This window comes from Aythya ferina (assembly GCF_964211825.1).
Source record: "Aythya ferina genome assembly, chromosome: Z".
Lineage (NCBI taxonomy): Eukaryota > Metazoa > Chordata > Aves > Anseriformes > Anatidae > Aythya > Aythya ferina.
In genome coordinates this window covers 60,917,965-60,932,544 of record NC_140299.1, presented here as the reverse complement: position 1 = coordinate 60,932,544, position 14,580 = coordinate 60,917,965, and the positions used below count along the sequence as shown (strand labels likewise).

The following is a 14,580-nucleotide window of genomic DNA, read 5'->3' as shown; positions in this document are numbered from 1 at the left end:
TTAAAAAAAACAAGCAAGGATCATGGTATGAAATTGGTACACATTCGACATGGAAAAGGTGCCCATCTTAATTTATGTTTTACAGCCTTCCTCTGAGGTGCAAAACCCTGTCTCCATCCCAGTGGTAGGCCAGGATGGCTTCTAGTACGCTACTACTTACTTGCATGGCCTACTTGCCTTTGGAAGAGGCACCTGTAAACTAGCAAATACAGAGCCATGCTACACATCAGCACAGACATTGCAGTGCACAAGCCTTACAGCAGACCTATTGCCTGAGGGCAGCCGAGGGGACCACTATGTGCTTGCTACCTGTTGCAGCCAGCTAGCAGGGGCTTGATTAGATTTTTGTATTTTCACCTTGTGTTTCACTCTTCCCCGGGCAGCTCTGAAACAGCTTAATAGAACACTGTTAATTGACATACTAAAAACACAGCATAAAAACCACACCTTGCTTGTGACAGATGGCCATAATAAAGTATGCACACAACACATTTCAAGTGCATCTGAGTACGCCGTTCATCTCAAAAGAGTTTAAGAAGGGGTAGGAAAAATTCCCAGCAGAACTGCTTCATAAAAAAGCTTTCAGTAGCTGTCCCTTTAAGTTTCCAGGTCAGCTATATTGCCAACTGTTTCCAAAAATCCGTATTCCAATAATTTTGTAGCAGCACAGTTTAAGAGAAAAACACAGCAGGTACAGTCAACCCCACCGGCACCTTAAGTGACTGAATTTCAAGAAGAAGTGAATGTCAAAAAAACAAACAAACATTATTTAAGTTAGCTACTTCTTCCTAAGCTTTTAATTATAAAGCAACTACTATTACTAAAAGTAAGTTTGGTGAATGTCTGGTGAAGTAGCCTTTGAAAATAGAACTCATTAGGCAAATGATATTTTTCATGTTTCAGTGAACCACCAGATTATTACTTACCACATCATTCCCTTCCTTTCTTACATTACAAATAATACAGAGCATATTTTTTTCTGCATGAGAGCATTACAATCTGCAGAAATATCTTAATAACCTTACCTGCTTTCTATATACAGCTTTTAGCCAGAACTTGGATCCATGCTGCAGGCAAGCTAGAGTAACAATGTTTCTCTGATAAAGATCACCTATCTATGTACTACTCAGCTTCATAAATAGCAGACCTTCTTTTTGCCTTTGCTACTGTAGTATGTGTATCTTACGCCCCACATTAGAAATCAAACTTTTCAAAATATTACTAGCTTCTAGTAATAGTGGAATTTTCAGTGAAATTTCTCAACTTACATTTGTTAGTGCTCAGGGCTTCTTCAAGATGAATGTAGAAATCAGATTTCTGTGCCAGCACTCCAATGTTTACCACCTTTGACTAGATCATGAAAAAGTATGTGAGCATACTTGAATATGCAAACATATTTTTACATCTTAATCAGATTATTTTCTTGACAGGATGAAAGGTTCCAGAAAAGAAAGCAGTAAGTAGAAAGTAGATGCATTAAAAACTGTACTGTTAATCCTTTAGCAAGATTTATTAGGACTAAAAATCTTATTTAAGATTCTGTTGCAAAAATATACTAGATAAACACTATTATATTGAGTCATGTTTTTACCTGTGCATCATTTTCTTGCTCTGGAGCAGCATATCGGGGTATAAGACCAGGAACTGTTGGGATGAAGAAAGGGGCTGACGTGGGAACTTTCGGTGGCTCTCTTGGTTTGTTTTTTTTCTGTTAATTAGATATTTGAATAAAGTCACAATCATAGCAAGAACAAGTGAAAATTTTCTTTTAAAGAGATGAATTTTTAGAATTTCACAGATACTACTAGGATTAACTGAAAAGTAAACATACAGAAAAACATGTTTTGCTACTGAATACAAAACTATTATTTAGGATATCAAATCCCAGAAACCGTGAAAAGTAGTCTTTTGCAGTCTTCTACTTCAAAATCCTGAACAGTATCAGAAAAGCAGGATCAAGTGTCATGAACAGATAAATGCAGCTTATAGGTTAAAGTCAGGTAGCAGGCATCTGCCTGTACGCTAGTATTTTTTGCAAATTCTCTCTTTTTTTGTTTAATAGCAATGGCTGTTGGTTGTTTGAAGACAAAATTTAGATTTAGGAGCATGCATAAACTGCATTGACATATCTGGTACAGACAGCTATTTTGTATATTGTGGAAAAAATAATGGCAAGAGTTAATAAACAGTTCTTCCTTCTTAGGAATTTCTAGAATACCCAAGAGAATAGTTAGGACAACTGTTTTGCACTACAGAAGAAACAGTTTTTTTTTTTTTTTTTTTTTTTTTTAAACCTGCTTCTTAAACAACACCATCTAAATACTACAATAAACAATAGTGTGCCTATTATTATTACCTTGATAATATCAAGATTGAGGAGGTTTTTCCACCTTGATTCAGGTAATGAGGAAAGGGTCACCAGCTGTTCTCCCAATTGCTCAGGTGAGTCGTATTCTATCATTTCATCACATGTTTCTTCACCTTCTGCCACATCCACATCTTTCAAAAACAGATATCTTTTATGAATATGTATACTTAACTTAAAAAAAAAAAAGAAAATAAAACCACAATTGTTTCTTTTGCTTTTTGTTTTAAACATGCATTGGGAGCTAGATACATGGGTGCTAGAGTAACAAATAGTTGACAAACCACAGAAACAAAACTTTGTCAACACAGTGAAATACTAAATTGAGAACAATTATGGCTAAAATGTAGAACTGGAAATACAAAATTTTAAAGACTGACAAGAAAACACCTTCACTTTCTGCTTTCTTTTTGCACAGTACTACATGGCTGAAAACATCAATGTGATAGAAAAGCCTAAAGGCATAAAGAAAAATGAAACATTAAAAGCTTCGAGCATCCAGACAAAAACCTTACACTGGCTGAAGACAGACAGTGAATTCAAGCATTCAGCCAGAATCAGTTTACAGATTAAAACATTAGAAATTCTGGGGCAAAATCCCATTTTTCTAATTCAAGCATCTGAAATAAGCACGTGCTTAATGAAGCACTTTACACAGAGCGGGGTTCCTTGCTCTTTTGTGCAGTCAACAGCTAAGTGTGTCTCTCCTCCTGATGGAGGTCTCCTGTTGGAGATCGAAATGTATTCAACCTCAGAAGAACTGCAAAATTTAGCAGACAAGATCTCCATCTAGAGGCCTTCAAAAACACAACTATTTCTACTAAATATGTCAAAAATCCAGTTTAAGCCTTTTTTTTTACAGTAGAAAACTAACACAGACACGTGGCATGTGAGCTGAACCCAGTCCTGTTGCCAACATGATAACATACAGAATTAAGTACCACAGCATAAATGCAGACAAAAACATTGGAGGAAATAAGAACAAACAACAGCCTCCTTCCTGCTGCGAAGTAGTAGTATTTATTTCAAAATGCTCTCACAGATGCCACAGCTGAAGGTACTTAACAGCAGTCTGGGCTTAAAGAAAGCAAGCAAATAGCACAAGCTTTCTTATTACCCACAAAATCTACTCAATTAAGTGGAGATAATCACAATGTAATTATGTATGTCTGAACGTAGAAACATTAGTAGATTGTTATTAAGTAATATTAACACTAAAAGAGGATGCTAAAGAATGCAAAAAAAAATGATAGAAACAATAGGAAAAGTTCAGAAATAGAATGTTAAGACACACTAAGTTTTCACTGAGGAAACACAAGTGTCTTCTATTTGAAATTCATCAAACCGAATATATTCAAGATTACCTTCCAGAGGGCAAGTGCCAGGGAGTATTACCATAGACGGTTCATAGTCTGCTGGAAGGGGCCGTAAAGAAACAAGTGAATACAGAGAACGGTTTGACCTGGAAAATAAGACAGCCACTTTTAAAGCAAGTTTCATGTGAATGGGAACAAACATTTTAGACAGAATTCTACCGCAGTCTAATACTACTGCACTTTGACTATTCACTAGATTCTATTCAAGATGAGGAAAACTTATTTATTAGATAAACACAAAATGATATATGATGATACACATCATCAAAATGTCTGAAATTATGGCAATATGAAATGAAATTACTTCAGTCACTCACAACTTCTGTATTATTTGAAATGGCAAAATTACCTAAAAAACTTGCTTGTAATTAGTATGTGCAATGTATTATGCAAATATAAACAAACATCCTGCTTTCACATAATTTCAGAGTAGTACATTTAGCAAATGTTTTTGGAATTTGGAACCTGCACACAAGCAATGCTGGCAATGACTTTCTATCAATACAAATTAGGAGTAAACAAGAATACATTTGCCATTATTCACAATAAAGTACTTTTACTTAAACAAAGAAAGGTCTAACAAGTGAATACCTATCAGGTAAAACTACAGCCAAAGAAGAAAAACCCATCTGCCAAAGAAAGACGAAGAAAAAAAAAAACAACCACAACAAATATATTAAACAGACTGTTACATTAGTCCTAGATCTAACCAACAATTTGCTTTAAATCTCTATAAAATTGAATAAAAATGCATTTTTACACCTGTGCTGATCTATCAATAATAAAAAAATATTCATAATTTCCAAATTCTACCAAGAAGTCTCAGACAATGTTGTATACTAGGAGAAGAAAACTAGTCCTTCAGATGGTGACACAGTATGACACTGACATTTAAAAAGGACAGAAAAAAAAAGAGAAGAAGGAAGGAGAAACTTTAGGAATGGCATACCAGGAATTCTTTAGAGTAAGAAACAGAAAAAAAAAACACACAAAGACTACTTAATTATCAGCATATCTTAACAATGAGAAATTTAAAGATCTACAGATCACAACAGCAGAAAATACCTCACTCTTTTAGAAACAAATATGATAAAACTCTTGAGATGATACTTTGCAGAACATTCATATATTTGCCATGAAGATGATTATAAGAAGTCCACCCCACTTGAAGTTCTATGTAGAAATAGTTATGTTACATACTCACCACAAATAAATTCCAAGATCATCCACATGTGCTGTAGCTAGAAAATCTCCTGTTGGAGACATAGTCAGGCTCACTGCTGCGGAGTCCAGCAGAAAGCAATCTATGAGGCTAAAGAGAGAAGATAAAGAAAAACCTGAACTAAACTTTTTTTTTTAATACATATCTGAATTACAGCACAAACAGGATTGAATGGAAGCAGGACACTGGAAACACATATACGAGCATATTAGAGCACTGAAATACAACATACATAAACTTAGCAAATGAATGGCACTGGGCAACAAACCACGTACCTCTATAAAATTTTCTGACAGCAGCTACATCTAGAATATTTATTCTACCTCCTTAGGCACCCATACTTTGTGGATAATATGCTGAACCATCTGTACACATTTAATCCCTTAGGTTTAATGCTAGCGTTTTCAGCAGCAATAAGTTTCATACTTCCAGTCAGCCCTATGCTGGTCTGAACTCATCTTTTAGTTCTCTGCCATTAGTTGTCAATTCTCTCTCTTCAGATACTTCGTAAGAATACCTGGTTAAAACTAGGGTCTAATGTCCCTAAAGTAAAGAATGAACTGTACCCTGCAAAATTTGATCATTTCCAATATTTTCTCTTGACACTATAAGAACTTTAACAAGATATATTTATTGTTCCTTGATCATTCCTTTTACTAATACAGAAAACTTAAAAAAGACGACAAAAAGAAAGTTACAATATTAAAGGATGTGTGACAGTTTTAACAAGCCACTTTTAAGTGGCTGATGATGCATACCCTAGTAGACTTCCTTTTAAGCTCACTTTCATAGCATGGCCGATCACTTTGAGGTACAAATTTCAGTTACTTGAAATTGTAAGTAACTGAATGTGACAAGTAGCTCATTGACAGAAACAATAAAAACTGAATGGAAAGCACAAATGAAGGGATTGCTCTTTACAGACATAAAACACAAGTAAAGTGAGAAGCAATGACCGCAGCTAGTTCCACAAATCTGTTCTGTTCACAGAAATATATTAATGTAACAGAGTGGTTTAAAATGTAAAATCTTGGGAGCATACATTTTCTTAGGTACTCAGCACTTTTACAAAGGTTTGATGAATCAAGTTTAGAAATCCACTTTTGTACTTTCAATGGAACTTTTAATTTCATTTGCATGCTACTAGACAAACATTACAAGTAAAAAGTTAATCAGGTAGGAGCCACATTATTCACTACTTACAACAAAATATACAAACACTAAACCAGTAAGTGCTAGAACATGTATCAGTGAGTGTACAGTGGCTGGAAGATTTACCGTAAATGCTGCTTTTAGTTGTAAATCCATACTTTTATCACAATCTTTATCAGTATCTGAGAATTATTGTTCAATAAAGTAGCCATAATGAAAAACAGAAGTAACAATAAATTTAATCAAGTCTTCCCTACGTATGAAATTTAAGCCGTGATTAAAATTACAGAGTTAGGAAAAAAAATCTGTCCATCTTGGAAGGGCAATGTGAGACATGCCCATGATTTTCACAGAAAATGTGTCCATGCAAGGTGTACTGCAGGAAAAAAACTTTGAGTAACACCAAGGTTCCTGCTTGTAAGAACCTCTACATAAATTGGTAATTTCTCCCCAGTTCTTATAAAGCCCTACATAAGCAAGCACAAACAGTTAAGCTGCATTATCAAGTAAAAACAGATGCTCAATAAGTAAATCACAGAATCACAGAATAAATGGTATGACATATATTAAAGTCAGTAGGTATTTTTGTAACTTAAGACTCAGTCATGTTAATCATGTTTCTGTATTAGTCATGTTAATTATTTTCTGTCTTTTCAATATCAAAGCTCAGTCTTTAGAATGCACAGTTTATAATTCTATTCTTCTACTAAGCAGCAAATGTGCTATAGTAGAAGTAAATCAAGCACCTGACTTTCTATGAAGAGCTGTTCCTTTTCAATATATTCTCCTCAGCCTACAGTTATAGGAAAACCTTTTATTAAAATAAAAAATTAAGAAAATTTACAAATTTTCTCAAATAAAAAACTCATATAATCATTTTCAAAACCAGTGCGTGTCATGTAGCTGTCTAGATTTCAGCTTGATCAGAACTTCTTGCAGTTCTGAAGCAAAGCGTATCATATGTTAAAGTGAACGTGAGTGAGAATGGGCTCTATTCAGAAAACAAAATGGATTAATCCTTCAGCATATCAGAAAGCATTCACTTTAGGCAACCTCTTTCCATTTAGATTAAGGAGCTACTTCCAGAAAAATTCACACTTATTCATACTTATATGACAACTCCAGATTTCATCATATCTTCAAGACACTACTAATGTGTATTCCCAAAAAAAGGGCACAAAACCCAGTCCACTTGGGTGATTTCCATTACTTGGACATTCATTTGGAAAATAACATAGCAGTGAACAAGTTGTCTGGTTCCTGGAATGTACTAAGGACTACTTCCTGCCACTAATGCTGGACGTGACTAGGAACAGTACACCACTCTATTTACTGCTCACAAACCAAGATGACTTGTTATTCAAGAACAGCATCCTGGAGGCAGAAGAACCATCCATCTCTGGCAATGGGAAAAGAAGAAGACAGAACAAGAGACTGTCCTGGTTTACTGACCAGCTTTTGGGTATGCTTAAAAGGAAAAAAAAAAAAAAAAAAAAGAAGCATACCAGCTATGGAAAGGCAGCCAAATACTCATCAAGGACAAGAGCCTTGCTAGGACATGCAGAGATGCAGTCAGAAAGATTAAGGTTCCACAAGAAATGAAACTGGCAGGGTTTTAAGAAAAGTGCCTGACATAGTTGCAACACCCATCCATGATCTTTGAAAAGTGGAAATCAGAGGATGTCCTTGATGATTGGAAGAAGGCAAATACACATCCACACGAAGGTCCTGAAAGAGGGCCCAGGAAAGTATGGGCCCTCTTACTTGTCTTACTGCAGTCCTTGGGAAAGTGAAGGAAGGAGTCCTCCTAGGAACTGTTGCAAGCCAATTGAAGCAGATGACTGGGAATAGACAACACAGATCTAGATTTACCAAAGGCAAATCATGCCTGACTAACCTGGACACTTTCTACAACAAGAGCAGTGGATATTAATTACCTGGACTTCAACAAAGCACTCCACAATGCTTACGACAGCCTTCTAGCCAAAAAGGGAAGATACAAACTAGCTGGGTGGTCTGTGAGACAGGTAGGAAATTGGCCAACAAGCTACAATCACAATGTGGTGATCAATTGTTGTAGCTTGGGCAGGCAGCCTGTCACAAGCCAGGTCCCCTGGTGATTGATTCTAGCCTCCGTGCTGTTTAGAAGATAAATGATCTGGACAACAGGATTGAAAGCACCTACACCAACCATGCTAATGATAGTAAACCAGGTGGGTGATGTGGACCTATCAAAATGAAGAGCCACCTTACAAAGGGACCTGGACAGACTGCCACAGTAGGCAAGCAAGAACTGTCTGAGTTTTAATGAATAGAAGTGCAAGGTCTTGCATGTGGAATGACATAACCAAAGATCCCGAAACAGGTTAGGATCTATGTGGCTGAAGAACAGGATTGCTGAAAGGGACCTGGGAGTCCTGGCAGACATCAAGCTGAGCACGAGTCAGCAGTGTGCTGCTACGGAAACAAAGGCCAATTGGATCAGATCAGGCTGCACCTGCAGTGGCATCATTAGTAGAGATAGAGGGGATCATACTCTACTCAGTCCTTCTTAGGCCGCCCCTGGAGTACTGTGCCAAGTTCTGATTCCAACAGTTCAAGAAAGACACGGACAGATGCAGAAGGTCCAAAGGAGGGCTATGGAGATGACCAAAGGACTGGAGCACTTGACCTTTGAGTAAAGGGAAAGAACAAGGCCTTTCTACCCTGGAGAAAGGAAGGCTCTTGGGCACCTCACTCCAGTACTTAGAGAGGATAGGAAGAAGAAGAAGTCTCTCCCTTTGTACAAAGCCACATGAAGAAGACCAGGGACAAAAGGTACAAGTAGCACCGGGAGATGTTTTATCTTGATGGATGACATTTTTAACAGTGAGAACAGTTACTGTAACGACCTCCCCAGGAGGTCATTGCTGTAGATTTTCAAGATGAAACTGGTCAGGGTGCTAAATTATCCTGTCTAGGCTACCTTTTCCATGAAAGGTAGGATCTTAAAAGGCCATTTCAAAGCTGTTCTACAATTCTGTGACTGCTAGCATCGCACACAATTAATATACTGGATACTGTGCTCTTTCCCCACGTATAACTTTGAGTATCATATAGTACAGTTTGGTGACATAATCAAGCAAGAATGATTTTTTACCATTTAAGAGACAGAAATCAAACTACAAAAAGTTTTGCTATAGCTTTTTCAATTGACTCACCATCCAGATGGAAGGTCCCAAGTCTTAATGGTACAGTCCATTGATGAAGTTATTAGCCAGCGACCATCAGGACTGAAAGTCTAAAATAAAATACTAAATTTAAGTATGACAACTGACAAGTCAGGAAGTTCTCTTTTACACAGTTGAAAATTAGATTGCTCCCTAAGATCATGATGAAATAGTCTGGCCATAGTAACAAAACTGACAACACCTTATTAAAGAGGGAAAAGGACAAAAACAGAAGCTATTTCAGAACAAGTCTAAATATACTGACAGAGGTTACATATAACTTCAAGTGAAAGCATTTTGGTCCTCATTTTTACATTAACAACAGAAAACACTTAACATAAAACTGAAGAAATCAAATACTTCCTAGCACTAAAAACTAAATCAGAAGCTAAAAATGAATTATTTTCATGAACAATGCAAAGCACAATTACACAAGATGTTAATAAGTAAATATCAGTGTGTGGTATAATCTCAGATCTGTTCATGCTATGTATTTACCTGGTTTATTTTTTGTACATGTGCAGTTTAGGACTGTAGTGCAATGTTATGCTCAACTTGACTTCCGTTATTTCTAATGCTTTATTTTGTTAAACCCAAAAGTAGCTTCTTGGATGACTATAGTAAAACCCCAAACTACATTAAAAATACACTGCCGTTTGAACATGATATATTTTAACTTGAAAACGAATGTGGCCAAACTATTTCACTGTTCATCACTGAATAAAATAATCAGTGACTGCATATATGTAAAGAATTCCATCCTCTTTAAAATGAATTTAGCACATGCATACATCACCTATTACAGTAAGTGAGTTAACAATTACCATGTCATTAATCCGTCCATGGTGTCCTGAGAACTTCCTGACAATCTTCCTGGTTTCTATATCGAAAACACTAATACTGAAGTCATCAAAGGCAATTCCCAGAATACCACTGCCAAAAATAAATAGCATATATGACCATGAATACTCAGAGATTAAAAAAAGGAAAACATCAATAACCTTGCTCCAAAAATATCATTACCCTGAAATAATCTCAGGGAAATCAGTTTACACACTCCTTCAGACTAGCACTACTTCTCGTACAACTAGCAGTCTGTTGTACTTCAAGCATCAAAAACTTAAGTTTCATTAGAAAATTTGTGATCCTACACTTTTATAGGCGCAGCAAAACAATATGCGTATGAAATACCTTTGGTTTCTTACCTGTCTCTGTGAAGCAGAATTCCACTTGGAGAAGATGAAAGATCAGTGGAGTGAACTAGATCTTTAGTTTTGAACTTCCAAAATTTAATTAACCCTTCACTACCAGCTGTGATTGTCAGCTGGTTTAATCCATCCACTGCTAACCCCCTTATGGACCCCTCATGTGCTGCAAATCAAAGGGAAAAAGAAAGTTTTATTTCAGACTTGAAACACAGTTTAGAAATCAGCATACTGCTGAATGCTGTTCTGTTTGTCTCTGCTTAACTACATAAAATAAGCCATAAGCATGTGACAAACAATTCCAAAGTGACCTGACAAGACCAGTTGAATTGTAAAGTCTTTGTTTATTTTATCAGTACAGAAACCAAATACACCAAACTAACTTGTATTCAAGTAAGCATCTAGGAATACATAACAAATTCAAATAACACAAAAGTTGTGCATCGTTGAGGCTGAAGATTAGGTTTTCAGTTTGGGAGACTTTTTTGAACATTAAACTTAAGGGACTTTTTTTTTTTTTGTATCATTTAAGGATTTTTTCCAAGGAACTTGACCACTTCACACAGAATTTACAGCTTCAGATCTTGCCAAAAGTCTGTTCCACCACGCCCCCCAGACAACTTCATACTGCATTATAAAGAGGAGCTTATCTGTTTTTGGATAAATTTTATTTCTTATTCTATGCCTATGGTTACTGGCCAGTAACCAAGCTTATAGAACTGATCTCACTACCAAGGAATAATGATATTGTAAGAAACTGCTTCAGATTTCCCAAGTTAGATGGCTTTTAGCATCCTGTCAAGGTTTGAAAATTCATCAGGACTCTTTGCTTCTACAACTAAAACCATCAGACTATAAGGGCCCTACTATAAATTGCAGATTTACAAAGCAGCAGCAAATACACATGACATGCAATATATATGTGCACAACCACTGGAAGGAGATGAACACCATTATTCACATAAAGTCTGAAGTTTGCAGCTGGGTAATTAGATAAAAGTATTTGCAAAGATCGGGAATTTCTTACAAATTTCCATTTCCTGTGTATACAAAGTATTCTTTCATTTTTAAGCAGGGCACAAGAAACATGTGAAACTACCTCTGAGAAAGAACAGTATAACAAGAAGCCAAGTACCAAATGAGACCTCAGGGTCTCATTTTAGTGCTAAACATATTGGTAACTGCCAAAGTTACGCTGATTAAAATGAAACAGATGCTAATGTCACAGCTATTAAAAGTAGGTGGGATGTCCTTCAGAGTAGGTCTCAAATTACTGCTGATCACAGTACAAGCTAGGACAGTACACAGTAGTTACGAAAAAGGAAAGGACTCATTCCCAAATTCAAATCGGAAAGTATGTTAGATTCCTCAGATGACAGAATACTAAATTGTTGCTGTTCTGCTGTTCAAGTAAATACTTTAGAAATTCCTACCTCTTTCTTTGCCATAGCACCCTCTGTGAAGACCAGATTGCATGTTATATACATCTACCCGTCCTGTTGACATCCCAATTACAGCGAAGTTCCCACAGCTGGTAATGTCAACAGCCTTTGAGGGGAAAAAAACAATTATGAAAACAATTCTTAAAATGTATATCTCATTAGAAAAATTGTTAGAAGATAAATAATGTACAACAGGAATGCAAAATACTGTATGTTTTTATTAAACTTCAAGGAAAGCTCCATGGAATGAACAACAGATTACACCTCTAAAAAGTATAGAGGAAATATTAAAATAAGCAAATCTGCAAGTAAATAAGGCAGTGGATGCTTATTAAGGATAATGAAATACTGCCTTGGTGACGTTTTCATTCAGAAATATACCTAGCAACATCAAAAGTCGTAATCTAAATGAGTAACTTAAATAATCAAGGCATCCATGATTTCAGTACCTAACATATGGACCAAGCATACCTACTGCCACTCTGCTTGAATACCAGTACTGCTGATGGCACCCCAGAACAGGCTAAATTCACACAGAGCTTAAGTAGTGAGAGAAAATGGTCTAACGTCTTTAGAAAGACAAAGAATCCATTAGGAGAAAGCAGGTATTTACAGCTGAACTGACCTACCACTTAACTGCTAAGCATAATGTTATAAATACAAAATTTACCCTCAGATAAATTAGTACTATGAACACATAGCACACGAGCTACATGTGCCACAGAAACTACTTGTACTGAAAACTGGTAAACCCTCAGTAAGCATTTATTTCTTTTATTGACTGCTTGGCTCTCATGGTGGCCAGCTCAAGTTGCAAAGCATTTTGAAGAGACTATCCTGTCTGCAATTTGAAAATACACTTTTCAATATTGCCAGGAAAAAAAAAAAGCATCTTCAGCAATTTGTATTCACAGCACAAGTATATAAAAAGGCATACAGTCGAATTTAAGTCATTATGAGAAAACCTTGGTAAATATAAACCATTTAACCATCTGAGCTTGAAAAATTGAATCTTCAGCTAAATGGTATGCTTAAAGAAAAAAATACATATGCAGCATTTCTCTTAATAACATTACTAAACAGCAGGACACACTGAGCGATTGGAAAGAACTCTGCAAAGCAACTAAAACACCGCTAGATAATGTTTTTTCATTATAAATATTGTTTCTGTACAAAATCAAGACAGCATATACCATAATCCTGATATTATTATAGATAAACTTACTGTTGCATATATATCAACAGGCTTGTTTTTGCTAAATTCTTCTGGCCTCAGTTTATGAATTCCCATAGAAGTTTTCTGATAGTTCCAGGTTGTACAGGTTATATACCCTTGATGACAGGCAACAATACCATCCCAGTCACTTTGATGTGCCACTTCTGCAATGCAACACACACGTTTGTTTCAGAAAAAAAGCATTCAATCAAATAAGCTTTTTCTGATATCGTAAGAAATAGTATTTTAAAATACCTTTAGGCAAAACGGTTTACATTTAGTGTTCTTACTGGACAGATAAAGGGTTATCATTTAGGAAAAAAATGCCTGGCAAACTGTTATGCATGTGCTATTAAAACTAAAATGCTAACAAAACCACACACGTTTTTCTGGTTTGTCACATTTCACATCTTTAAATATTTGAGCCTATGTGGTTTGAAAAGCATATTTAAACATAAATGGTTTGGTTAAATTGTTCAAGCTGTACCTATTTCCAGATGAGTATCCTAATCTTTTCTTAATCTGCTGAAGCAGTTAAAAGCCACTAGTTTATCCACTTAGAGCAGGGTTTAAAAGCTACATCTGCATCACATAGTGGAAGTTTTTTCTATGTTTGTGGAAAAACCTTTCTTCAAAAACTTACTTGTTATGGTAACAAAGTTCTGATAATATGACCAATCATATGGACTTCTAAATAACAAGTAAATTTGCATTTTTTTCTGGAATTAATATGTGAAAAAAACTTTTTAGATCTTGCAATTGAGTAATTCTATAACTTTAAAGAATAAAGTAACCAGGAACAAGCCAATTCACCCTAGCTATGGAAGACAATATAGCAACAAAGAAGAAACACTAAGCAAAATGTACTTTTATCAGTTTTCTTGTACCCCCAAACATACCTAAGGTACTCTAATACCTTAAATTTATCAAGCAGAACATCTAACATACATTAAAAAAATGCACATACACATATACATCTTTCTGCAACAAGTACGTACCATTGAACTGTGCAAAATATAACAACTATATTTAGTAAGAGGGCTACACAAAATTGTAAATTCAAACTGCTCAAAACACAAAACATTGAACCATGGTTGGAAGACAAAAGAATAGCTGCATTTACGATAAAAACCTGAAATCTGAAGAGGAGGAGCTTCATTTGAAGAAGTCAATTTTGATAAGGCAAAGATAACTGCAATTCTGCTTCAAAAAGTTAGGTTCACTGAATCACAAATGAACTAAATAACTGAATTTTTTCTTTGAGAACTAACAGAGAAACGGGCAGATCAAAAAATCAGCTGCTACAACTAAGCATTCCTTAGCTGACAGAGATCTTCCTGCTGGTTCTCCAGCCTCAAGTACCACAAATGCCAGAAGATACTAGCTCCCCTAT

The 14,580-nt window shown here is 35.8% G+C and overlaps 1 protein-coding gene across 1 annotated transcript in view; it reads right to left on the bottom strand.

The window, feature by feature from the left end:
* The window catches only part of WDR36 (WD repeat domain 36), a gene marked incomplete at its 5' end in the record, with an annotated part of 32,330 nt that overhangs the window by 3,640 nt on the left and 14,110 nt on the right, over positions 1 to 14,580 (bottom strand). Inside the window, 10 exons of the mRNA XM_084504652.1 lie at positions 1,269 to 1,350; positions 1,592 to 1,708; positions 2,357 to 2,499; positions 3,730 to 3,827; positions 4,946 to 5,053; positions 9,316 to 9,395; positions 10,149 to 10,257; positions 10,530 to 10,695; positions 11,963 to 12,077; positions 13,197 to 13,351. Of these exons, the coding sequence (XP_084360778.1) occupies positions 1,269 to 1,350; positions 1,592 to 1,708; positions 2,357 to 2,499; positions 3,730 to 3,827; positions 4,946 to 5,053; positions 9,316 to 9,395; positions 10,149 to 10,257; positions 10,530 to 10,695; positions 11,963 to 12,077; positions 13,197 to 13,351 (1,173 nt within the window). The remainder of the gene's footprint in view (positions 1 to 1,268; positions 1,351 to 1,591; positions 1,709 to 2,356; positions 2,500 to 3,729; positions 3,828 to 4,945; positions 5,054 to 9,315; positions 9,396 to 10,148; positions 10,258 to 10,529; positions 10,696 to 11,962; positions 12,078 to 13,196; positions 13,352 to 14,580) is intronic.